We start from the raw sequence: 21968 nt of genomic DNA on the forward strand, positions 1-21968 counted from the left end.
CCTCCCTTGCTCACCAAAGAACTGGATGACTTGTCTAGGCAGAAACTGCCTCAAAAGAGGCAAGATCCTGGGAAGTTTTCTATACCTTGTACCATAGGCACCATGACCTTCAAGAAGGCCTTGTGTGACTTGGGGTCAAGTGTAAACCTCATGCCCCTCTCTGTAATGGAGAAATTAGGGATCTTTGAGGTGCAAGCTGCAAAAATCACTAGAGATGGCAGACAACTCAAGAAAACAAGCCTATGGACTTGTAGAGGATGTTCTGGTTAAGGTTGAAGACCATTACATTCCTACTGATTTCATAGTCCTAGAGACTGGGAAGTGCATGGATGAATCAATCATCCTTGGCAGACCCTTCCTAGCCACAGCAAAGGCTGTGATTGATTGATAGAGGAGAGTGATCATTCAAGTGAATGAAGAATCCTTGGTGTTTAAGGCCCAAGGATATCCCTCTGTCATCATGGAGAAGAAGCATGACGAGCTTCTCTCAAAACAGAGCCAAACAGAGCCCCCACAGTCAGACTCTAAGTTTGGTGTTGGGAGGCCACAATCAAACTCTAAGTTTGGTGTTGGGAAGTTCCAACACGGTTCTGAGCATCTCTGAGGCTCCATGAGAGTCCTCTGTCAAGCTAATGACAGTAAAGAAGCGCTTGTTGGGAGGCAACCCAATGTTTTATAATTAATTATTTTCTTTTGTTATTTTATCTTTTTTGTAGGTTGATGATCATAAGAAGTCACAAAACAATGAAAAAAGCAAAAACAAATGAAAACAGGAAGAAAAACAGCACACCCTGGAGGAAGATGCTGCTGGCGTTCAAACGCCAGTCAGCCTAGCAGTTGGGCGTTAACGCCCAGTCTGGCACCCTTCTGGGTGTTTAACGCCAAAAGGGGCACCAGACTGGCGTTAAACGCCAGTAAAGGCAAAAACCTGGCATTAAACGCCAGGAATGGGCACCAGCCCGGCGTTTAACGCCAGAAAAGGCTCAAAACGTGGATTTTGATGCCATTTGGTGCAAGGATGCCTTTTCCTTGACACTACAGGATCTGTGGACCCCACAGGACCCTACCATCACTCTCTCTCTTCTTCCCCCATTCACCAATCACCTCAACACCTCTTCCCCAAAAACCCCTCACCTATCAAATCCCATCTTTCTCTTCACCACTCACATCCATCATTCATAAAACCCCACCAACCTCACCCTTCAAATTCAAACCACTTTAACTCCCAAACACACCCTCAAATGGCCGAACCCTCATCCCCCTCTTTCCTATATAAACCCCTCTTTACCCCTTCATTTTCACACTACCTAAACACCACTTCTCCCCCTCCTTGGCCGAATACACCACCATCTCCCTCTTCCTCATTTCTTCTTCTTCTACTCTCTTCTTTCTTCTTTTGCTCGAGGACGAGCAAACATTTTAAGTTTGGTGTGGTGAAAGCGTTGCTTTCTCGTTTTTCCATAACCATTTATGGCATCCAAGGCCGGAGAAACCTCTAGAAAGAGGAAAGGGAAGGCAAAGGCTTCCACCTCCGAGTCATGGGAGATGGATAGATTCCTCTCAAGGGTGCATCAAGACCACTTCTATGAAGTTGTGGCCTTGAAGAAGGTGATCCCCGAAGTCCCCTTTTCACTCAAAAAGGGTGAATATCCGGAGATCCGCCATGAGATCCGAAGAAGAGGTTGGGAAGTACTTACCAACCCCATTCAACAAGTCGGAATCTTGATGGTTCAAGAGTTCTATGCCAATGCATGGATCACCAAGAACCATGACCAAAGTGTGAACCCGGATCCAAAAATTATCTTACTATGGTTCGGGGGAAATACTTGGATTTTAGTCCGGAAAGTGTGAGGGTGGCGTTCAACTTGCCTATGATGCAAGGAGATGAGCATCCTTACACTAGAAGGGTCAACTTTGATCAAAGGTTGGACCAGTCCTCACAGTCATATGTGAAGAGGGCGCACAATGGAAGCAAGATTCAGAGGAAAGCCGGTCCAATTGAGAAGGCATGACCTCAAACCCGTGGCTAGAGGATGTTAGAGTTCATACAACGCTCAATCATTCCCACTAGCAACCGGTCCGAAGTTACCATAGACGGGCTATCATGATCCATAGCATCATGATTGGAGAAGAATAGAGGTTCATGAGGTTATAGCCCAAGAACTCTATAGGGTGGCGGACAAGACCTCTACCTTGGCAAGGTTAGACTTTCCTCACCTCATTTGTCACCTCTGTTATTCAGTGGGAGTTGACATAGAGGGAGACATCACCATTGATGAGGACAAGCCCATCACTAAGAAAGGATGGAGTACACAGAGATCCCACTCATCATGAGATCCCTGAGATTCCTCAAGGGATGAATTTTCCTCCACAAGACTATTGGGGGCAACTAAACACCTCCCTAGGAGAGTTGAGTTCCAATATGGGACAACTAAGGGTGGAGCACCAAGAACACTCCATTCTCCTCCATGAATTAGAGAAGAACAAAGAATCATGAGAGAGGAGCAACAAAGGCAAGGAAGAGACATTGAGGAGCTCAAGCACTCCATAGGACCTTCAAAAGCAAGGAAGAGCCGCCATCATTGAGGTGGACCCATTCCTTGATTTCCTTGTTCTTTATTCCTTTGTTTTTCGAATTTTAGTGCTTTATGTTATCCATGCTTGTGTCTTATGATCATTAGTGTCTTAGTGTCTATGCTTAAAGTATGAATGTCCTATGAATCCATCACCTTTCTTGAATAAAAATGTGCTTAATTGAAAAGGAAGAATGCATGAATTTTGAATTTATAATAGTTAATTATTTTGATGTGGTGGCAATATTTTTGTTCTCTGAATGTATGCTTAAACAGTGCATATGTATCTTGAATTTGTGGTTCATGAATGTTGGCTCTTGAAAGAATGATGAAAAGGAGACATGTTATTGAGAATCTGAAAATCAATAAAATGATTCTTGAAGCAAGAAAAAGCATTGCTATTAAAAAAAAAAAAAGAGAAAACGAAAAAAAATAATAATAGAGTTGTGATCCAAGGCAATAAGAGTGTGCTTAAGAACCCTGGACACCTCTAATTGGGGACTTTAGCAAAGCTGAGTCACAATCTGAAAAGGTTCACCCAATTATGTGTCTGTGGCATGTATGTATCCGGTGGTAATACTGGAAAGACAGAGTGCTTTGGGCCACAGCCAAGACTCAATAAATAGCTATGTTCAAGAATCATCATACTTTACTAGGAGAATCATTAACACTATCTGGATTCTAAGTTCCTAAAGAAGCCAACCATTCTGAATTTCAAAGGATAGATTGAGATGCCAAAACTGTTCAGAGGCAAAAAGTTAAAAGCCCCGCTCATCTAATTAATACTGATCTTCACAGATGTTTTTGGAATTCATTGCATATTCTCTTCCTTTTATCTTATTTGATTTTCAGTTGCTTGGGGACAAGCAACAATTTAAGTTTGGTGTTGTGATGAGCGGATGATTTGTATACTTTTTGGCATTGTTTTTAGTATGTTTTTGATATGATCTAGTTAGTTTTTAGTATATTTTTATTAGTTTTTAGTTAAAATTCACTCTTCTGATCTTTGGAACCTTTTTCTTTAGATCTTTTGATCACTTTGAGAGGCTGGCCATTCGGCCATGTCTAGACCTTGTTCTTATGTATTTTCAACGGTGGAGTTTCTACACACCATAGATTAAGGTGTGGAGCTCTGCTGTACCTCGAGTATTAATGCAATTACTATTGTTCTTCTATTCAATTCCGCTTGTTCTTTGTCCAAGATATCACTTGTTCTTCAACTTGATGAATGTGATGATCCGTGACACTCATCATCATTCTCACCTATGAACGTGTGACTGACAACCACCTCCGTTCTACCTTAGATTGGGTGAATATCTCTTTGATTCCTGATACACGATGCATGGTTGATCGCCTGACAACCGAGTGCTCGCCTGACAAACGAGCCAGCCATTCCGTGAGATCAGAGTCTTCGTGGTATAGGCAAGAACTGATGGCGGCATTCAAGAGAATCCGGAAGGTCTAACCTTGTCTGTGGTATTCTGAGTAGGATTCAATGATTGAATGACTGTGACGTGCTTCAAACCTGTAACCTACTGGGCGTTAGTGACAGACGCAAAAGAGTTATTCTATTCCGGTAGGGGAGGGAACCAAACCGGTGATTGGCAGCACTGTGACAGAGTGTGTGCATTAGCTTTCACTGCGCGGATGGGAGGTAGCTGCTGACAACAGTGAAACCTTACACGAGCTTGCCATGGAAAGGAGTAAGAAGGGCTGGATGAAGGCAGTAGGAAAGCAGAGAGACGGAAGGGAAGGCATCTTCATGCGCTTATCTGAAGTTTCTACCAATGAATTACATAAGTATCTCTATCCTTATCTTTTATGTTATTTTCGTTCATCACCATATACATCTGAGTTTGCCTGACTAAGATTTACAAGATGACCATAGCTTGCTTCAATACTAACAATCTCCGTGGGATCGACCCTTACTCACGTAAGGTTTATTACTTGGACGACCCAGTGCACTTGCTGGTTAGTTGTGCGAAGTTGTGTAATGCCATGGTATTGAGCCACCAAGTTCTTGGAGCCATTACCGGGGATTATTTGAGTTGTGAAAAAGTATTGTTCACAATTTTGCGCACCAAAAAGTACAATACTGAACGACAAGGAACAAATAAGTTTATTATGATGAAATATTTTGAATTTATTATGAATGATACTATGCCTGTCATGGATCAAATTTATGAATTACAAATCCTTGTAAGTAGACTTCGTGATCTACAAATGGTGATCCTTGAATCATTACAAGTTAGAACAATTATTTCAAAATTGTCTTCATCTTAAAATGATTATAGGAAGAAACTTTTACATCTTGGTGAGGAATTCACAATTGAGAAATTACTAAGGCGTATACGCATAGAGGAGGAAACTCGTAAATGTGATGTTGTGTATCTTTCTCAAAGTTCTAAAGTGAATCATATTGGTGAAAACAACACCAATAAGAAGAAAAGAAAATTCTCTAAAGATTCAAAGCAAGATAAGAAGAGATAAAGAGAGTGTTATCATTGTCACAAGAAATGACACTATATCAAAGAATGGAGACTTCTGAAAAAGGAAGCACCAGAGACCAACTTAGTGGAAGAGAAGGATCTGATTGCTATGGTTGTATAAAAAGTACAAAATATGCATATTGGCATGGTTACAGAAGTCAACATAGCAACACAAAGAAAATCACTTGAGTGGTGGTTAGATTCAGGAGCTACTGTTCACGTTTGCAATGATTGCAACCAATTTAAAACATATGAAGAAGTGAACAATAGAGAGGTCTTGATGGGCAATAACAACTCAGCCAAAGTTTGTGGTCAAGGAACTGTGAAATTGAATTTTACATTTGGAAAGAAATTAAGTTTAATAAAGTGAATATTTTTTTGTATGTTGTTGATTCTTGTGATTTATGGCATAGTAGATTAGCACCTTAAATTACAAATCAATTGAATATATGCAAAAGAATAACTATATTGATCTTAGTAACAAGGATTTTAATAAGAAATGTGATATTTGCATACAATCCAAAATTACTAAGCAACTTTTTCCTAAAGTTGAAAGAAATACACATTTATTAGAATTGATTCATAATGATATTTGTGAACTAAATGGCAATATTACTAGAGGAGGAAAAAGATATTTTATAACCTTTATTTATGATTGTTCTAGATTTGCTTATGTGTATTTGCTTAGAAATAAAGATGAAGCTTTTGAAATATTTAAGAAATATAAAATGGAAGTAGAAAATACGCACAATAAGAAAATAAAATTTCTTCATAGTGATTGAGGTGGAGAATATTTTTCTGATAAATTTGATAACTTTTGTGAATTACATGGTATTGTGTATGAATCTTCCGCTCCATATACTCCGCAACAAAATAGTTTGGCAGAAAGGAAAAACCGTACCTTAGTGGATATGGTTAATTCAATGTTACTAAATGTAAAATTGCCTTACAATTTATGGGGTGAAGCATTATTGACATCATGTCATATCAACAATAGGATACTATCAAGACCAAGGTTTTGAAAACCAGACTGGACCGGTCGGTCCGACCGGTCTAACCGTGAACCGGCAACAATTACGGTTCGGTTAGTATCTGAAAACCGCTAATTTAAAAACCGTTAATAAATCACTGAACCGGCTGGGAATCGTCCGGTCGGACCGAACCGGGACCCGGCCGGTTTTCACTTTTCAACAAAAAAATAAATAAATAAAAGACGCCTGCCTCCCTGACCCTGACTCCCTCTCTGTCTCTCTCACTCACCGTATCTGCTTCCTTCTCTCAACAAAACCTAGCCTCTAATTCCACTTTCTTCTTCAAGCTGTGTCACCGCCACTGCACTACCGCCACCATCGCAATCTGCGCCGCCGCCGTCCGCATTGCACCCATGGTCGTCGAAACGCGTCTGCTCGCCTCGCTTTCCCGTTAGTTTTGAGCTTCTGCGTCTGTTCTGAGCTTTCGCCGCCTCTGTATCGCCATGCTTCCACCACGGTGCTCCCTCTTCGTCGCTTGGTCGAGCTTACCTAAGCCCTTGTTTTTGCTCCAGCCTGCTGTTATCACCACGCTTCGGCTTCTGTTTTGGCTGAGCTTACGGCAGTGCTCAGTCCTGATCTGAGCTCCCTCTCCTTCATCTGATATGCTGAATCTCTGCTGTTCATAGTTTTTTTTAAGTAATTTCTTGCTTATCTGTTTTGAGTTTTCTTAGGTTTTTTGCTTATCTGTTTTTAGTTTTCTTAGGTTTTTTTCTTAGTAATAATTTTCTTAGGTTTTTCTGTTATGAGCAATTTAGATTATTTTATTTTACAGTAATTATGGAACTTTTTTGTTGTTCAGATGTATTTTTTATTTAATTGTTCAATGTTGTGTTTATTGTTGTTGTTGATTGTTGCTGTTTGTTGTTGATGGTTTTGATTGGTGATGTTTGTTCACTGCTATATTTATTCTTATTGTTCTTGATTGTTGCTATTTTTTTCTTGTGCTATTTATTTTCTGAGTTGCTGTTTTTCATGTTTTTTTTAATGACTATTTGGTTTCTAGTATCTCTGAAGATGTTGATTGCTGGCATTCTGAAATCTTTAAGCAAGAAGTAATGTTTCCAGAACCTGATAGTTATTTGCCAACCATAGAAGGAGCTTTACTAACAAATAATATTTGTTCAATTTTTATTAATGGAACCTGCAAACTTGAGTCTATGGATATCTCTGATTTAGCAGAAATCATATCTTTTCTTTTCACATGCCAGAACTCTATTGGAAACAACAATAATCATATTGTACCCTTAAAAATTGCTATTACAATTTGTTGATTGCTTACATGAAGTATCTGTCTTTGGTTGCACATTTACTTTGTGCTTGGGTCTTGTTCAAAATACCTCGTGTTCAAGAAATGAGTTCAAACAATTGGTAGCTCAGATGCTAATGGTCATATCTGACTTGGTGCGAGAAAACAATGTTTATTTAATTTAGTGTCATCACTGCCTTGCTAATGCTAATGCTAATGCTTGGTTACTGGATGCTCTATTTTGAACTTTTGATATGTTGTATAATGTACTGATTTTGTTGTTTTAGTGTTTAATTTAGTGTCATCACTTCCTTGCTAATGGTCTGATTAGTTTAGTGTCATCACTGCCTTGCTATTGCTAATGCTTAGTAACTGAATGCTCTATTTTGAACCTTTGATATGTTGTATAATGTACTGATTTTGCTGTTTAGTGTTTAATTTAGTGTCATCACTCATCACTGCCTTGGTAATGCTCTGTTTAATTTAGTGTCATCACTTCCTTGCTAATGCTAATGCTTGGTTACTGAATGCTTTGTTTTGAACTTTTGATATGTAGTATAATGTACTGATTTTGCTGTTTTTAGTTTTTAGTTTAGTGTCATCATTGCCTTGCTGAATGATGTTGCTAATGTACTGGTGTTGCTATTTTAGTGTTTTGATAATGTACTGGTGTTGCTGTTTTAGTATTTTATAATGTGTTGCTATTTCATTGTTGCTGTTTGATAATATACTGGTGTTGTTATTTTAGGGTTGCTGATGTACTTTTTGATCTTTTCAGATTTATATTATACTATAATTATATTTTAGGGTGTTTAATTATAACTTATTTATTATTTTATTCTAAAACGATTTTTTCGGTTGAACCATCGGTTAGACCGGTTGGACCAGTGAACCAGTGATTAGAGCGGTTTGATAACCGGTCCGGTTCTTAGAACCTTGATCAAGACATATAAAAGTTTCTCCTTATGAAATTTGGAAATAAAGGAAACTTAATTTAAATTATCTTAGAGTGTGAGGGTGTTTAGTCCTTTATCGAGTTCTTGATCAAAGGAGAACTAAATTGGGGCCAAGAGCCATAAAAGGCACCTTTATAGGATATGCTCAAAATTCTAAAGCATATAGAATATTAGACTTAGCGTCTACGGTAGTTGTTGAATCAAGAGATGTAGAATTTATTGAAAATAGATTTATCAATGATTCAACTTCTAATTCAGAATATTCCCAAAATGATACTAATATTTCATAAGAAATAAATAATCAAAATAATAAATGTCTAAGCAACAAAGAATTGATTGAACCAAGAAAGAGCTTAAGAGTAAGAAAAGAAAAGGACTTGGGTCCAGATTTTATTTCTTCTCAAGCTATCACCTTTTAGGTAGAAGAAACTAGGAATTCTGTAACAAACAAGATTCCTATTATGATGAACATAGAGGGTGATCCTCAAACGTTCAAAGAGGCTATGGCTTCAAGGGATTCTACTTTTTGGAAAGAAGCAATAAATAATAAAATGGACTCAATATTATCTAACAATACTTAGGTCTTGGTTGATTTGCCTCTAGGATCAAAGCTTATAGGATGTAAGTGGGTATTTAGAAGAAAGTATAACACTGATGGTTTATTACAAACCTTTAAAGTAAGGTTAGTGGCCAAGGGGTTTAGACAACAAGGTCTAGACTATTTCGATACCTACGCACCTGTGGCAAGAATGACTTCTATTAGGACTCTTATATCATTGGCATCCATTCACAAGTTTCATATACATCAAATGGATGTTAAAACAACTTTTATAAATGGAGATCTTAATGAAAAAATTTATATGGAGTAATCGGAAAGCTATGTACTACCCGAAAATGAAAAGAAAGTTTGCAAATTAATTAAGTCTTTGTATGGGCTAAAACAAGCGCCTAAATAATGGCATGAGAAGTTTGATTCAGTGGTGTTATCAAATGGCTTTTCACATAATAGTGCAAATAAATGTATTTACTCAAAATTTACTAAAGATTATAGAGTAATCATTTGTTTATATGTTGATGATATGTTAATTATCATCGGAACAAATTTAGAAGGAATTCGTATAACGAAGGAGTATCAAACTTCTAAATTCATGATGAAAGATTTGAATGAAGTTGATTTTACTTTAAGTTAATCTCATTATATCAAAAAGGTATTGGAAAAGTTTGATCATCTCACAATTAAAGAATCCAATACGCCTTATGATCCTAATATTAAATTAGAAGGAAACATAAGAAGACCTATAGTAAAATTAGAATATGCTAGTGCTATAGGAAGTTTAATGTATGCAAAGCATTGTACTAGACCTGATATAGCATTTGCAGTGTGTAAATTATTAAGGTTTATAGGAAAGCCTAGCAATCAACATTGAAAAGCTGTAACAAGAGTTCTTGGTTATCTCAAGAAAACCATAAACTTGGAATTACATTATACTGATTATTCCGTAGTTTTAGAAGGTTATTCCGACGCAAGTTGGATTACAAATCTTAGTGATGACAAATCTACTTCAGGATGGATTTTTACCATAGGTGGTGGAGCAATAAGTTGGGCCTCAAAGAAACAAACATGTATTACACATTCTACTATGGAAGCTGAGTTTGTAGCTTTATCAGCCGCAGCCCGCAGGTAAAGAAGCGGAATGGTTAAGAAATTTGTTATATTATATAAAGCTGTAGCCACAGCAGACAATAGCCATTTCAATCTTCTGTGATAATAAATCAACCATGTCTCGAGCATATAATAAGGTTTATAATAGAAAGTCTAGATATATAAGTTTGAGACATGAGTTTGTGAGGCAACTAATAAATGATGGTGTAATTACCATCACCTATGTAAGATCTCAAGGAAATTTAGCAGACCCTTTGACTAAAGGTTTGTCAAGGGATAAAATCAAAGAAACTACTCCTAAAATGGGATTAAAACCTATTATTGCTAAATGATGGGAACCCAACCTTATTCTAGTAGACCACTAATTTTAAGGTTTAATGCGGTCATGGCAAGCAGAAAAAATACTAAAGGATATTTACAAATTTTATATTTATTAATATTAATTTTATTAATAATTAATATTAATATTTAAGTGAACGGTTAAACAATCTGAACCGATTTTGAGTTAGTTAATTATGAACCGGTCATATATGTACGTATGTGATGATTAGTATGTGAAATGATACATTGTGTCTGTTTACATAATAACAATTAAAGATAGAACAAGAAATTATTTGTCAAGCCTTATTTTCTCTTTCTTTTAAAGTTTAAGAGAGTTGAGAATTTTTTATTATTGCTAATTAAGAAATTTATTAGTTTCATTATATCCTGGGAGAGTATTATCATCAACCTTATAACAACTAAATATGGGGACAAATATTTCTCTAAAAAACGATCTAATATTGCCTTAAAACCATAACACAATATAAATTTTGTCATCTTACCATCTTTATATACCCAACAAATACCTCGTCTTCTTTGTCTCTTCTGTTTGCCTTGGTAGCACAAGACACAGTTCCTGTTTTCTTTTCTTTGTGTCCTTCCATTGATTTATTGTCATCATCGTTAATGTGCATGACAAACTTAGGCAATTTTTGATGAAGATACACATGATAATAGAGCAAATCACCCATATAAACCAAGTTGGGAAAAAATTTACGTGATTCAACTAAACTAATAATCGTTACAGGGTTCAACCAAGAGAACATTTCTATGTAATTCGAATTAGTCTAATTCGAATTACACAATCACAGTAATTCGAATCACACTTATTCGAATTACACACATGCACACACAAGCACTAATTCGAATCAGCCTGATTCGAATTACACACATGCTGCACATAGTAATTCAAATTGGCTAGATTTGAAATACTTATGATTTAATTATGTCCATTCTTTTATTAAAAAATTAATAGTTTATTAAAAAAATTTATTGAAAAATTTAATAATTTAAAAATAAAAAAATATATATTTTATTTCATACATTAAAAAAAAGCTAACAAAACATTTAATTACGAGACTTCTTTAAAATATTAATGAGCTATCAATTCGAATTTCATACAATACTCTTTTGCCCATTTTTAATAGTTCATGAATATTTTCTAATAAATTTATTTAAATTATACCATAAAAAATATTTTATTCTATACAAAATAATAAAAAATATTTTCTTTAATTTAAAAAATATTTTATTAAAAATATTTTATTCTACACAAAAAAATACTCTACATAGTCAATAATAATTTAAAAATTAAAGAAAATATATTTTTTAATTATTTTATATGGAATAAAATATTTTTAATTTCTAAATTATTATTGACTATGTAGAATATTTTATTTAAAATTTGAGTACATGCATGTATTTACTTAAGTCATTAGAATATTACAAATTTTTATAATACTTTTTATATTTTTAAGCCATTTTTTAAAAAATATTTTGTATAGAAAATGGCTTAAAATGGCTTAAAATGCCCTTTATTCTATGCAAAATAATTTTTTAAAAAAAGGGCTTAAAAAATGTTAGGAGTACTATAAAAATTTGTAATGTTCTAATGACTTAAGTAAATACATGCATATACTCAAATTTTAAATAAAATACTCTACATAGTCAATAATAATTTAGAAACTAAAGAAAATATTTTATTCCATACAAAACAATTAAAAAATATGTTTTCTTTAATTTCTAAATTATTATTGACTATGTAGAGTATTTTTTTAATGTCCTAAGTTATTAGGACATTACAAATTTTTATAATACTCCTAACATCTTTTAAGTCATTTTTTAAATTATTTTGTATAGAGTAAAATATTTTTTGTGGTATAATTTAAATAAATTTATTAAAAATTTATTAAAAAATATTCATGAGCTATTAAAAATGGACAAAAGAGTATTGTATGAAATTCGAATAGATAACTCATTAATATTTTAAAGAAGTCTCGTAATTAAATATTTTGTTAGCTTTTTTTTTAATGCATGAAATAAAATATATATTTTTTAATTTTTAAATTATTAATTTTTTAATAAAAGAATAGGCAGAATTAAATCATGAATAGTTCAAATCTGGCCAATTCAAATTACTATGTGCAGCATGTATGTAATTCGAATTAGGCTGATTTGAATTAGTGCTTGTGTGTGCGTCTGTGTAATTTGATTTAGACTGATTCGAATTACATAGAAATGTCCTCTTAGTTGAACCTGTAACAATTATTGGTTTGGTTGAATCACGTAAATTTTTTCCAACTTAGTTTATATGGGTGATTTGTCCTATTTTTTTATTATTATATTACTAAAAACAAATTTTATTATTCATTTATTACAAGTTTAGTTATTTTACTATCATAGAATTAATTATTCTCATAAATGATTATTTAATTGAAAACTATAAGATACTTATTTGTAAATATTTGTAAATACATAATGACTGAGTTAAGAATTTACTTTTTTTTAGATATATAACATGACTAGGGATTAAAAAAATACTAGTTGTACATTAAATTTAACCACTAAAATCAGTCACCAATGTATTTGTATATAAATATATATGTAATTTAATTTATTTTTAATGTATATTTGTATTCTAACATGTATTTTATACTAGTAACTAATTTCAGTAACTGATTTTAATATACACATAACATAATCACTAAGAATCATGGCCTTTTACATCTGAGTATTATGAAATTCAACTATTTCATCTGAGAGAGATAAAAAGAGCAAAGTTCCATAGCAGAGAGGGTTTCTATGAGAACCTTCTCGTTGAAATGAAAAAGGTGAATCCTACAAATGAACTTCACTTGTAAGAATATATAACATAATTACATGAGTGAATCTCAACCACACAATTACAATTAAATATCTCACTGTAATAAGACTCAATCAACTAGATAACTAACTTCAACTAATTCTGCTGACTAGGAATAACTGATTTAACCAAAAACTGACTTAACTTGTGACACAAGGCATATTTGAGATTTTATCACATTACAAAACCTATGACTGATTTAAGCTGATTTTCCTCTTTGCCGATACAAGATAATCTTTGTCATGTTAGCATGCATACAAATAGTCAAATACAATACTCAATAGCAACTAATCAACATTGTAATTCTGACACTCCCTTCCTTGAGAATAGAACAAAGTTAAGTTACCATTACAAAAACTACAATAATAATAATAATAATAATAATAATAATAATTCAATAATTCTTCCTTCTAATCATAGTTTTGTTTTCTTTTTCTTTTTTCTATGCTAAAATTCTTTTCCACGCTCCCAAACTTCCCCCTCATTCATTCCACAAAGCAAACATAGGAACTTGATTAACCAAACCCAAATTCCCAATCCTGTGTTCATTTTCATTGTTTCCATCATCATATTTTGGTGGTCCATGCAGAGTGAAATATCCATGTCCATAATCTGTTCCACTGACCCCAAATTCATTGGGGCTTTGCGGCGGGTTCGCCTCGTTCTTGTTGCTTGGCGAAACCTGCTGCGATGGACTGGTGACATTACCGTTGATGGTTCCGCTCTCATTCTGCGGTTGCTCGTCGCTGTTGCCATTCCACACCATGTTGGACAACTCATCAGAGTGTTGTTCACCATCAGTTATTGCCAGTGCAGTTGGCTGAGAAGGTGTGGCGGCCGAACCGGATGAATTGAAGTCCTCGGCGGTGGCCAGAGCTGAGTCTTTAGGAGACCGTTTCGCAAGGTCTCCGGCGATTAGGGTTGAACTCGAGCAAATCCTCTTCACGTCATACCTGCTTATGTCGAAATTGGTCACGGCACTTGTTCCCCTGAACTTGATTGCTGCAATATCATATGCTTCTGCAGCTTCTTCTTGTGTACCTATAGAATTATTAAAACTAATTAAATATTCAAACATAAAATCACTTTTATTTTTTTATAAAAAAAATCTTTTCTTAGAAATTCACCCAATCAAATCTTATATCTCACTACCATACATTAGCTTAAAGAAACAAAAAAGATAATACTATGATGCAACAACATAAAATTGGTGCATCATGCACCAACAATTTAGTAGTACGGATTCTCTACCAAAAATAGTAGTTAGCATTTCAGTATAACTTTATATTCAAAATTTCTATTAGATCCACACCATTATTATAATTAGTTATCTTTGTATTATGCACCTTCGCATTTAATTACTCTAACCGGAGAAATTAGTGCTTATTGGAATTAAAAAGTAAAAGGTTGAAAAGATAAAATATGTTCACATTATTATTAGAAATAATATAAATTTTTTACATGGCATATATACATTGTTTATATCAATATCATAGTAGTGATCTAAATTAACTTCTTACATCCTGTACTATATATGATAATCTATGAGTGTGGACTTTATTAAAATTTCAAACACAATGCATTTAGTCGTTTCAAGAAATTAATTACTAAATATAAAGTGGGAAAATAAGGAAGCTTAGAATAGAGAGGCAATAGAGGGAGGTTGGTGGCAGAACTTACTAAATGTACCAAGATACAAGTCCTTGTTGCCTGCAACCCTTCCTATACGAGCTTGCCACCTTCCATGTTGATGGTGCCTATAACAATAAAATAATAATACTAAAAAAGTGCAATGCTACGGCCAACAATAATTTACACCAATATTTATAAGAATTTTACACACAAAAAAGTATATAATTTTACATATGAATTAGTAAAATTTATTTGTTAAAAATAATTTAATATTTGTGCTGATTAAATGATGACAAAAATTACTAAAAATGACTGATCTGAGAGTTTTTCAATAATAAATAATACAAGGAGAGAAAAAGGGGGGATGTTTGCAATAATTGCTGGTGTTAATGAAAAAGCTGAAATTGCAGTAAATAATTTAATTGTGAACTTTATTATTAATGATATTATAAAAGCACATCACTTTTGGCCATACCTTGTCACGCCTCTATACACAGATGCCCCTCTTGAAAATCCACTGCTCTTCCTGCACATAATAATAATAATAATAATAATAATAATAATAATAATAATGAATTTTGAATAATGTGGAATTAATAATTAAGAAAAAAAGAAAAATTAAATAGTTACTAAATAAAAATCACATGGATAGAAATTTAATGGTACCTTCTCAAATTGGCGACAAATTCTTGTCTGTTCATGTGCTTCATCTCTTCAAGTTCCTTCTCATAAGTGCTTAACTGAGCATTTAAGAAGCAATAGACATATGTAGAGTCACTACTACAGTCTACATGTACCAAACATATATATTGGTTTCAAGCTACATAAATTAAATACTCCACTTATATATCACAGGTACCATATAATGCTTCATATAGCTTCTACATTAGTTAAATACACACAAAAGCTTTTAGTTTTTTTTATAGAATTTAATTTTGATACATTGAGAATGTAAAAAATTTTATATGATTTTTTTTTCCAAAGTCAAGAGTGAGGCTTGAACTCGAGATCTTTAGGTGAGAAGGGGAGTCTATGCCATTTAAACTATAGTTCATTCGCTAAATAATTTTATATGATTATTCAATCAGATTTATACAATTAGATGACTTTTTAAATAATTGATTTTAAAAATTAGTTAATTTTACTGATATGACTACAAACAATTAGTTGTCTGTATAAAATTTTTTAAACTAACAATGCATGAAAATTATAGGAAATTATCTATCACTTTGGCTATATTGAGAGCTCTAAAATCAAGAATAATCTAAATGGGAAGTTTTTAGAAGTAACATCTTATATGAAAAATGGAAAATAAAAATTACATTGAATTTCTACTTTAACGGTATAACAGACAATTCACAATAAATTTTACATAAAAAGATGGAGGTGACAAATGTTGTGAGACAAAACGAAAATGAAATTTCATAATATTTTAATCAGTTTTCTAAATAACAGCTTTAATTTAATTAATTGTTATGATCAAATAATTAGCATAAGAATAATTACAAATATTTAGTCATTTAGAAATAAACCGCGGATAAATTAAAATGGAAGACTTTAATTTTCCAAAGGAGAAAAGAAACTGTAGAAGCAGAAACCTTACAGGGAAATTTATGTGAGTTGTTGGACCCCAATACTTGAGTGCAGCTAAGTCATAAGCTCTTGCTGCTTTTTCTTCTTTGTCATAACCACCTAATAATAAATTAATAATAGTTGCCAATAGAAACCAATTATATATGTGCAGAAATTAAAAGAAGCACAGCTACCAATGCAGAACAACAATAAAAATAATTAATACTAATATATTCAGTAGCGTATCTAACCACTTAACGTGCTACGCTGAACAGTAAGATTCACAAACATGGTAAAGAAGCAAACAGCTATATTGCAATATGCATGTGAGAATGTAACTACTCACTTACCAAGGTAAACTGTGAACATTTGAACAACCCATCCATGATTTCAAATGAGAGAAGAATCCAACCAGTGCATCAAATTAAAAGCAGACCGTTAGTATATTCTCTTTCAAAATAAGACAAATAATATATATATATATATATATATATATATATATATATATATATATATATAGTGTAATTCTTGAAATTTAATTAATTGCTTTTTTTTTGTTTACTCATTATATTTTTTAACCTCACACCTAAAAGACTAATTTGCTGCAAATTTTAGTTTTATTTAAGCATTTGACATTCACTTAGTAAAGTTTGTTTTGAGATACTAGGATGGAAACTAAGAGATTGGGATTCAGTATCATTAGGCCAGAGACTAATACTAAAATTTCTGTCTTTGTTTTCAAAATTTTAGTATTTCAGTACCTCCAAAATTAAAAGTGGAGACACGAAACTGAAATTTTTGAGAACAAAAACTGAAACTTTAATAATATCTTATATTTAAAATACTCTTATTTCAATGAATTAATTTTAACTTTATCCTTTTTTACAAATTAAATTAAAGTTTCATTTTTAACTGTCTCCCACTTTATACCAAACACAATACTGAAATTTATTTCAGTTTCTGTCTTTCAATCTCTGTCTCTCAATCTTAGTCTCAGTCTCTCGATCTTTATCTCGGTCTCTTTTTTTCAAACGCTACCTTAAGTGCATGCACAAGATAGAATTCGAATTTTGACATTTATTTGTTTAAACAAGTGAACTAGCTACTAAATTAAGTAATTAACTCAAGTTGTTTATTAATTGCAAAATGTTAAAAAGGACTTGTCTTATTTTGCTTATTGAAAGGAAAAAAAAAGTTCCCACAAGTTGCTTCATTTAAGGTGCAGCAACTATTTGTTTTGTAAATAAGAAAGAATTGCTACTTTCATATAAGAAAATAATGTGCATTATTTTCACTTTGTCAACCAAAGGGGCCTTGCCACTGGACCTTGGTCAATGACCGACCGTAAATAAATAATTAAATAAATAAGTAAACGTTTTTCTCACCTTGCCTTCCTTTTCTTGTTTGTCCTTCCTTTCTGCAACTATTATCCCACAAATGGGCCTCATATCTACCCGTCCATCTATGCCTAATAACAAAATGCATCAAAAGGTAAGAACAATTCAGCAACATGTGTATTCATGAATCCTATATTATATATTTTTTTATAATTTTGTTACCTACTGCTTTTTAACTACAGCATTTGTAAACAGTTTAAAAGAAAAAAAGTTTTCTTAAAGAACAATTTTAAACATTTTAATACATTCAAAACAACAGATTTTTTTTCCCTTCTTACGGAAAAATAAAATTTTTAAATAAACCTTTTTACAAACCTTTTTAAATATGGTAGAAAAGGAAATAAATATGATTGTTATTAAAGTATATATTAAATGTGGTATAATTAAGTAGGTTCAAATATTTCTCATTAGCCTTATGAGATTTTAGGAAAAATAAAACCACATTATTAAGTAAAAAAAACATTATTATTATTATTATTGAAAAATACACATTTTCACTCTTATTTTTGATAATATTATTTTTCTTATATAAAATTATGCATGTAAAAAAATATGTATAAAATGACATTATATAAAAAAAAAAAAATTTGAGTTGGCTTATACTATAGTTGGTCGGCATAGTTTCTCTGATTATTAATATTATTCTAGACATTACCTTGTAACACCACGGTATTGAGAAGTTCTCTGGCCAAAAGTGTCAATAGACTTTCGAGGCACCGGTTCTCTCCCTTGAGATTTAGCAATGGATCTTTTACGAGTGTCATCATCAACCTGATTATGTTGATTATGAAGCACTACTTGGTGGTTCATTCCACTCACCACCACCACCCCACCATTTTGTTCTTGTTGTTGAACACTGCTCGGACTCATAGTCAGTGACAGAGATTGGAAATTGCACCCACCATTATTATTATTATTATTACTACTACTATTTTGATTTGCCTCCGCTGAAGATGAAGACGAGCAACAAGTTTGTGCCAACCATGATGACTTGTAAACCCCGTTGCCCGCTATGAGAGCATGATGATGATGATGGTTGTGGTTGCTTCTGCTATCATTGTAGGGATTGAATGATTGGAACAGTGACGATGATGTTTCAACATTCATATTGATCTTTGAGAAGTTGTTTTGTTGGTTTTGGTTTCGGTTTTGCTGACAAAATGCTTTGGTTTCCGCAAGTGGTGATGGATTTGAGTAGCATCCTAAGAAGTCTTCAAGCTTTGGACCTTCTTCATTTGAATTTCCACTTCCCATTGCATTCTCATATCTCCATTCTAAAACATAAATAAAACAACTCATTAACATATGCTTTGTTTTCACTGGACCCAAAACAAGCGAAATTGATCATTGTAACAGAAGAAAGAAAGTAAAAATTTCAGAAGAATTTATCAACATGCAAAAACGTTGTTGAAGAAGGCATGCAATGAATGAATTAATACCATGAGGTGCAGCAGAGCGAGAGAAGGAGTCAGCAACACAGAGAGAGCCATCAGAGCGCAAAGGCATCACAGAAGGAGGATAAGATCCTCCATTTCCACGCTCTTCATTTTGTCTCTCAAATTCTTCATCAATCCTCAGGTGTGGAGTCAGAGAAAACCCCAACCAGTTGCTCATGTTTTTCACTAACAAACACAAATAAAAACTCTTCCTTTTCTCAAGAAAAATATATAAACTCCTAAACCCACCAAAACAGAGAATACAGAATAATGTTGGACTTTGAGCAAGCTCAAACTTCAAAGCTGGTGGTGATGGATGCTATTGGGATGGGGTTCAAATCTTCAAGTACTAGTATACCCCCTTTTTTTCTTTTTCTTTTGATAAGATGGTATGAACTTTAATTTTGATATATATCTTGTGGGTTGAGTGGGTCTCCTTAAGCTATAGCTAGAAGTCTACAAGTGTGAAGTTTTCTTTTTCTTTTGGTTGTTTGGGATTGGGTTGGGTTGGTTTTAGATGATGTTGGTGGGTGCAAGTGCAAGTGCAAGTGAATAAAGAGGTGAGAGTTTTAGACAAAGCTTTTCTCGTCTTATATTCTAAGCCGTGTCTGTGTTTTCTAATGAAAGTATTGGGTTTTGTGCCAGCTCTTTCATTTCTTTCTCAGATTTGTTCAGAGGTGGCCATGGCGTAGCAGTGTCTTGCAAACAAATTAAATAATTCATAAATAATTAAAATAAGTATTTTATTAACAATTATTCTATTTACCAAAAATAAAAGTTATCAATTTCTATCTGTTTTTAAGTAAGTGTCTATTTTCAAATTATCAATGGAATGAAAAACGATCGAAATACGTTGAAATTTTCTTAATTAAAAGCAAATTTATAAAATTACTATTTATACTAAGAAAATAATAGTTCTCTCTTAAATTATTTGATCCATTTATTTTTTTATACTAAGTGAATATTTCTAGGTGTTTTAATAATTTTGTTAAGATAATTAATGTAAAAATATAATTTTAGTAAAATAATTCAAAACTTTTCTACCAATAATAAGCTTAAATATAAATTATACTTCTTGTTAACAAAATTTTAAAACACGTGTTACGATTATTATTTTTTATTTTTAAAAATTGTATTTGTTACTAATATATGAAATACTAAAAATTTAATTTTGTTTTTATAATAATCATTTTCCACTAAACATTTTCATAAGGATAATAGACTCTTTCTAGAAGATCCTAATAATAGTAAATAGCAACTTTAATATAAAATGTTGCGAACATCTTATATTTTTTAAATTTATATTTTTATAATTTTGGTAACTTTAAGTACTATTCAACATAGCTATCGAAACGATAATCGAACTAGTAAAACTATTAAAATAAAAAATTACTGATTTAATTAATAAGTCATGTATATTTGAACTGATTGACTTGTTTGACAATTAAATAACTAGATGAAATGTCACTATTATTTTTACAATAAATATCTTTTTTTAATTTTATTTTTATACTAAAATAATCATTATTTTATTTTTTAATAATTTATTAATTAATTTATACTTATTATATTATTATATAATATAAATATTAACTGAAAAGATATATTATAATTAATAAAAAATTTGTTTTTAATTTATAAATATTTAATAAAATTTATATTTATATTAATATTTGTACACAACTAAAATATAATAACTTTTAAAAAGGTTTAATTATTTATCCATCTTTATAATTTTATTGAATTTTTAATTAAGTCATTATACTATTTTTTTAATTAAGTTCTTATACTATTTTTAAATTTCTATCGTGACAAAGAATTAGAAATAATGGAATATATGTTGTTAATTCGAACGTATATATCACTGTACAGACTTAATTACAAAACTTTATATAGTGTAAAGAAACTCAATTGAAAAAAAAATATAAAAACTTAATTAAAAATTTAATAAAATTAGAAAAACCGACATAATAATTAAACCTTTTAAGAATGAGTGATAAAATTAAATTAAATTGATATAATTTATTGTCTAATCTATTTATGAGTAATACATATATTAATTATAATCGCAAATTAAGTTATTTCACATTAAAAGACTTTATATAACGGTGATCACATTTATTGTCGTAAATGCTGAATTGGATAAGTCATTATTACTTTTGATTTGAAATTAAATGAGAATAAACTAGATATCCTATGTTATTTAGGTTTTAGAGTTTAATAAGTGCCACATTCAAATATAAATAGTGACTTTAAGATTTCAGTTCTCATTGTATCAAAGTCGCATTCGTAGCTTTTTTTTTCTCATGAGAGAGAGAGAGAGAGAGAGAGAGAGAGAGAGAGTATATTCTAGAAGCCTGATAAAAGATTAAAGCTCAAAGTCGCATAATGCGAAATTACATACGTGAAGCGTTTGCACACGGTAACTAAACGCATTTGGCACGAAAGGATACAAAACATAATATATACAACCATGCAATAAAGCTCATTAAATACAAGGTATTAATTAATAGATCAACAAGGTAAATAGAATTATATACTATACAAAAGAAGACTAGTCACTGCCTGCGGAGTTTAGGCCGACTAGTCCAACCGGAAAGATACAGAGTCTTTGAGAATAAAACAGTTTATACAACTTATCTCTCATGTAAGCCTCTAAGGCCATAAGTCTAAAACAAAAAGGGTGAGAGAAAGTACTACAACAAAATAAAACAGAAATAAACTAGGAAGAAACCATACTCTGCTCTGCCACCATGTCCGCAATTTCACCGAGGTGAATTACAACCTGA

The 21968-nt window shown here is 32.2% G+C and overlaps 1 protein-coding gene across 1 annotated transcript; it reads right to left on the bottom strand.

Annotated features, from left to right (window-relative positions):
• Positions 1–13623: 13623 nt before the first annotated feature.
• LOC130949166 (AP2-like ethylene-responsive transcription factor AIL1) lies at positions 13624–19357 on the bottom strand. Its single transcript, XM_057877965.1, has 8 exons — positions 19183–19357; positions 18399–19017; positions 17732–17814; positions 16378–16466; positions 15441–15514; positions 15250–15300; positions 14823–14899; positions 13624–14183 (listed from the first exon to the last, which is right to left on the bottom strand). The coding sequence occupies exons 1-8, from the start codon at positions 19355–19357 to the stop codon at positions 13624–13626; spliced, it is 1728 nt and encodes a 575-aa protein (XP_057733948.1).
• Between the last annotated feature and the right edge of the window lie 2611 nt (positions 19358–21968).

This window comes from Arachis stenosperma, chromosome 9 (assembly GCF_014773155.1).
Source record: "Arachis stenosperma cultivar V10309 chromosome 9, arast.V10309.gnm1.PFL2, whole genome shotgun sequence".
In the NCBI taxonomy this organism is placed as follows: Eukaryota; Viridiplantae; Streptophyta; class Magnoliopsida; order Fabales; family Fabaceae; genus Arachis; species Arachis stenosperma.

Bases quoted from the DNA above. Each gene is read 5' to 3' on its own strand.
- LOC130949166 (XM_057877965.1), bottom strand. From the start codon at position 19,357: ATGAGCAACTGGTTGGGGTTTTCTCTGACTCCACACCTGAGGATTGAT. The intron at 17,815-18,398 runs GTAATGTCTAGA...TTTTGTTATTAG, and splicing joins CAATACCGTGGTGTTACAAG to GCATAGATGGACGGGTAGAT. The intron at 15,301-15,440 runs GTACCATTAAAT...TATTATGTGCAG, and splicing joins TTTGTCGCCAATTTGAGAAG to GAAGAGCAGTGGATTTTCAA.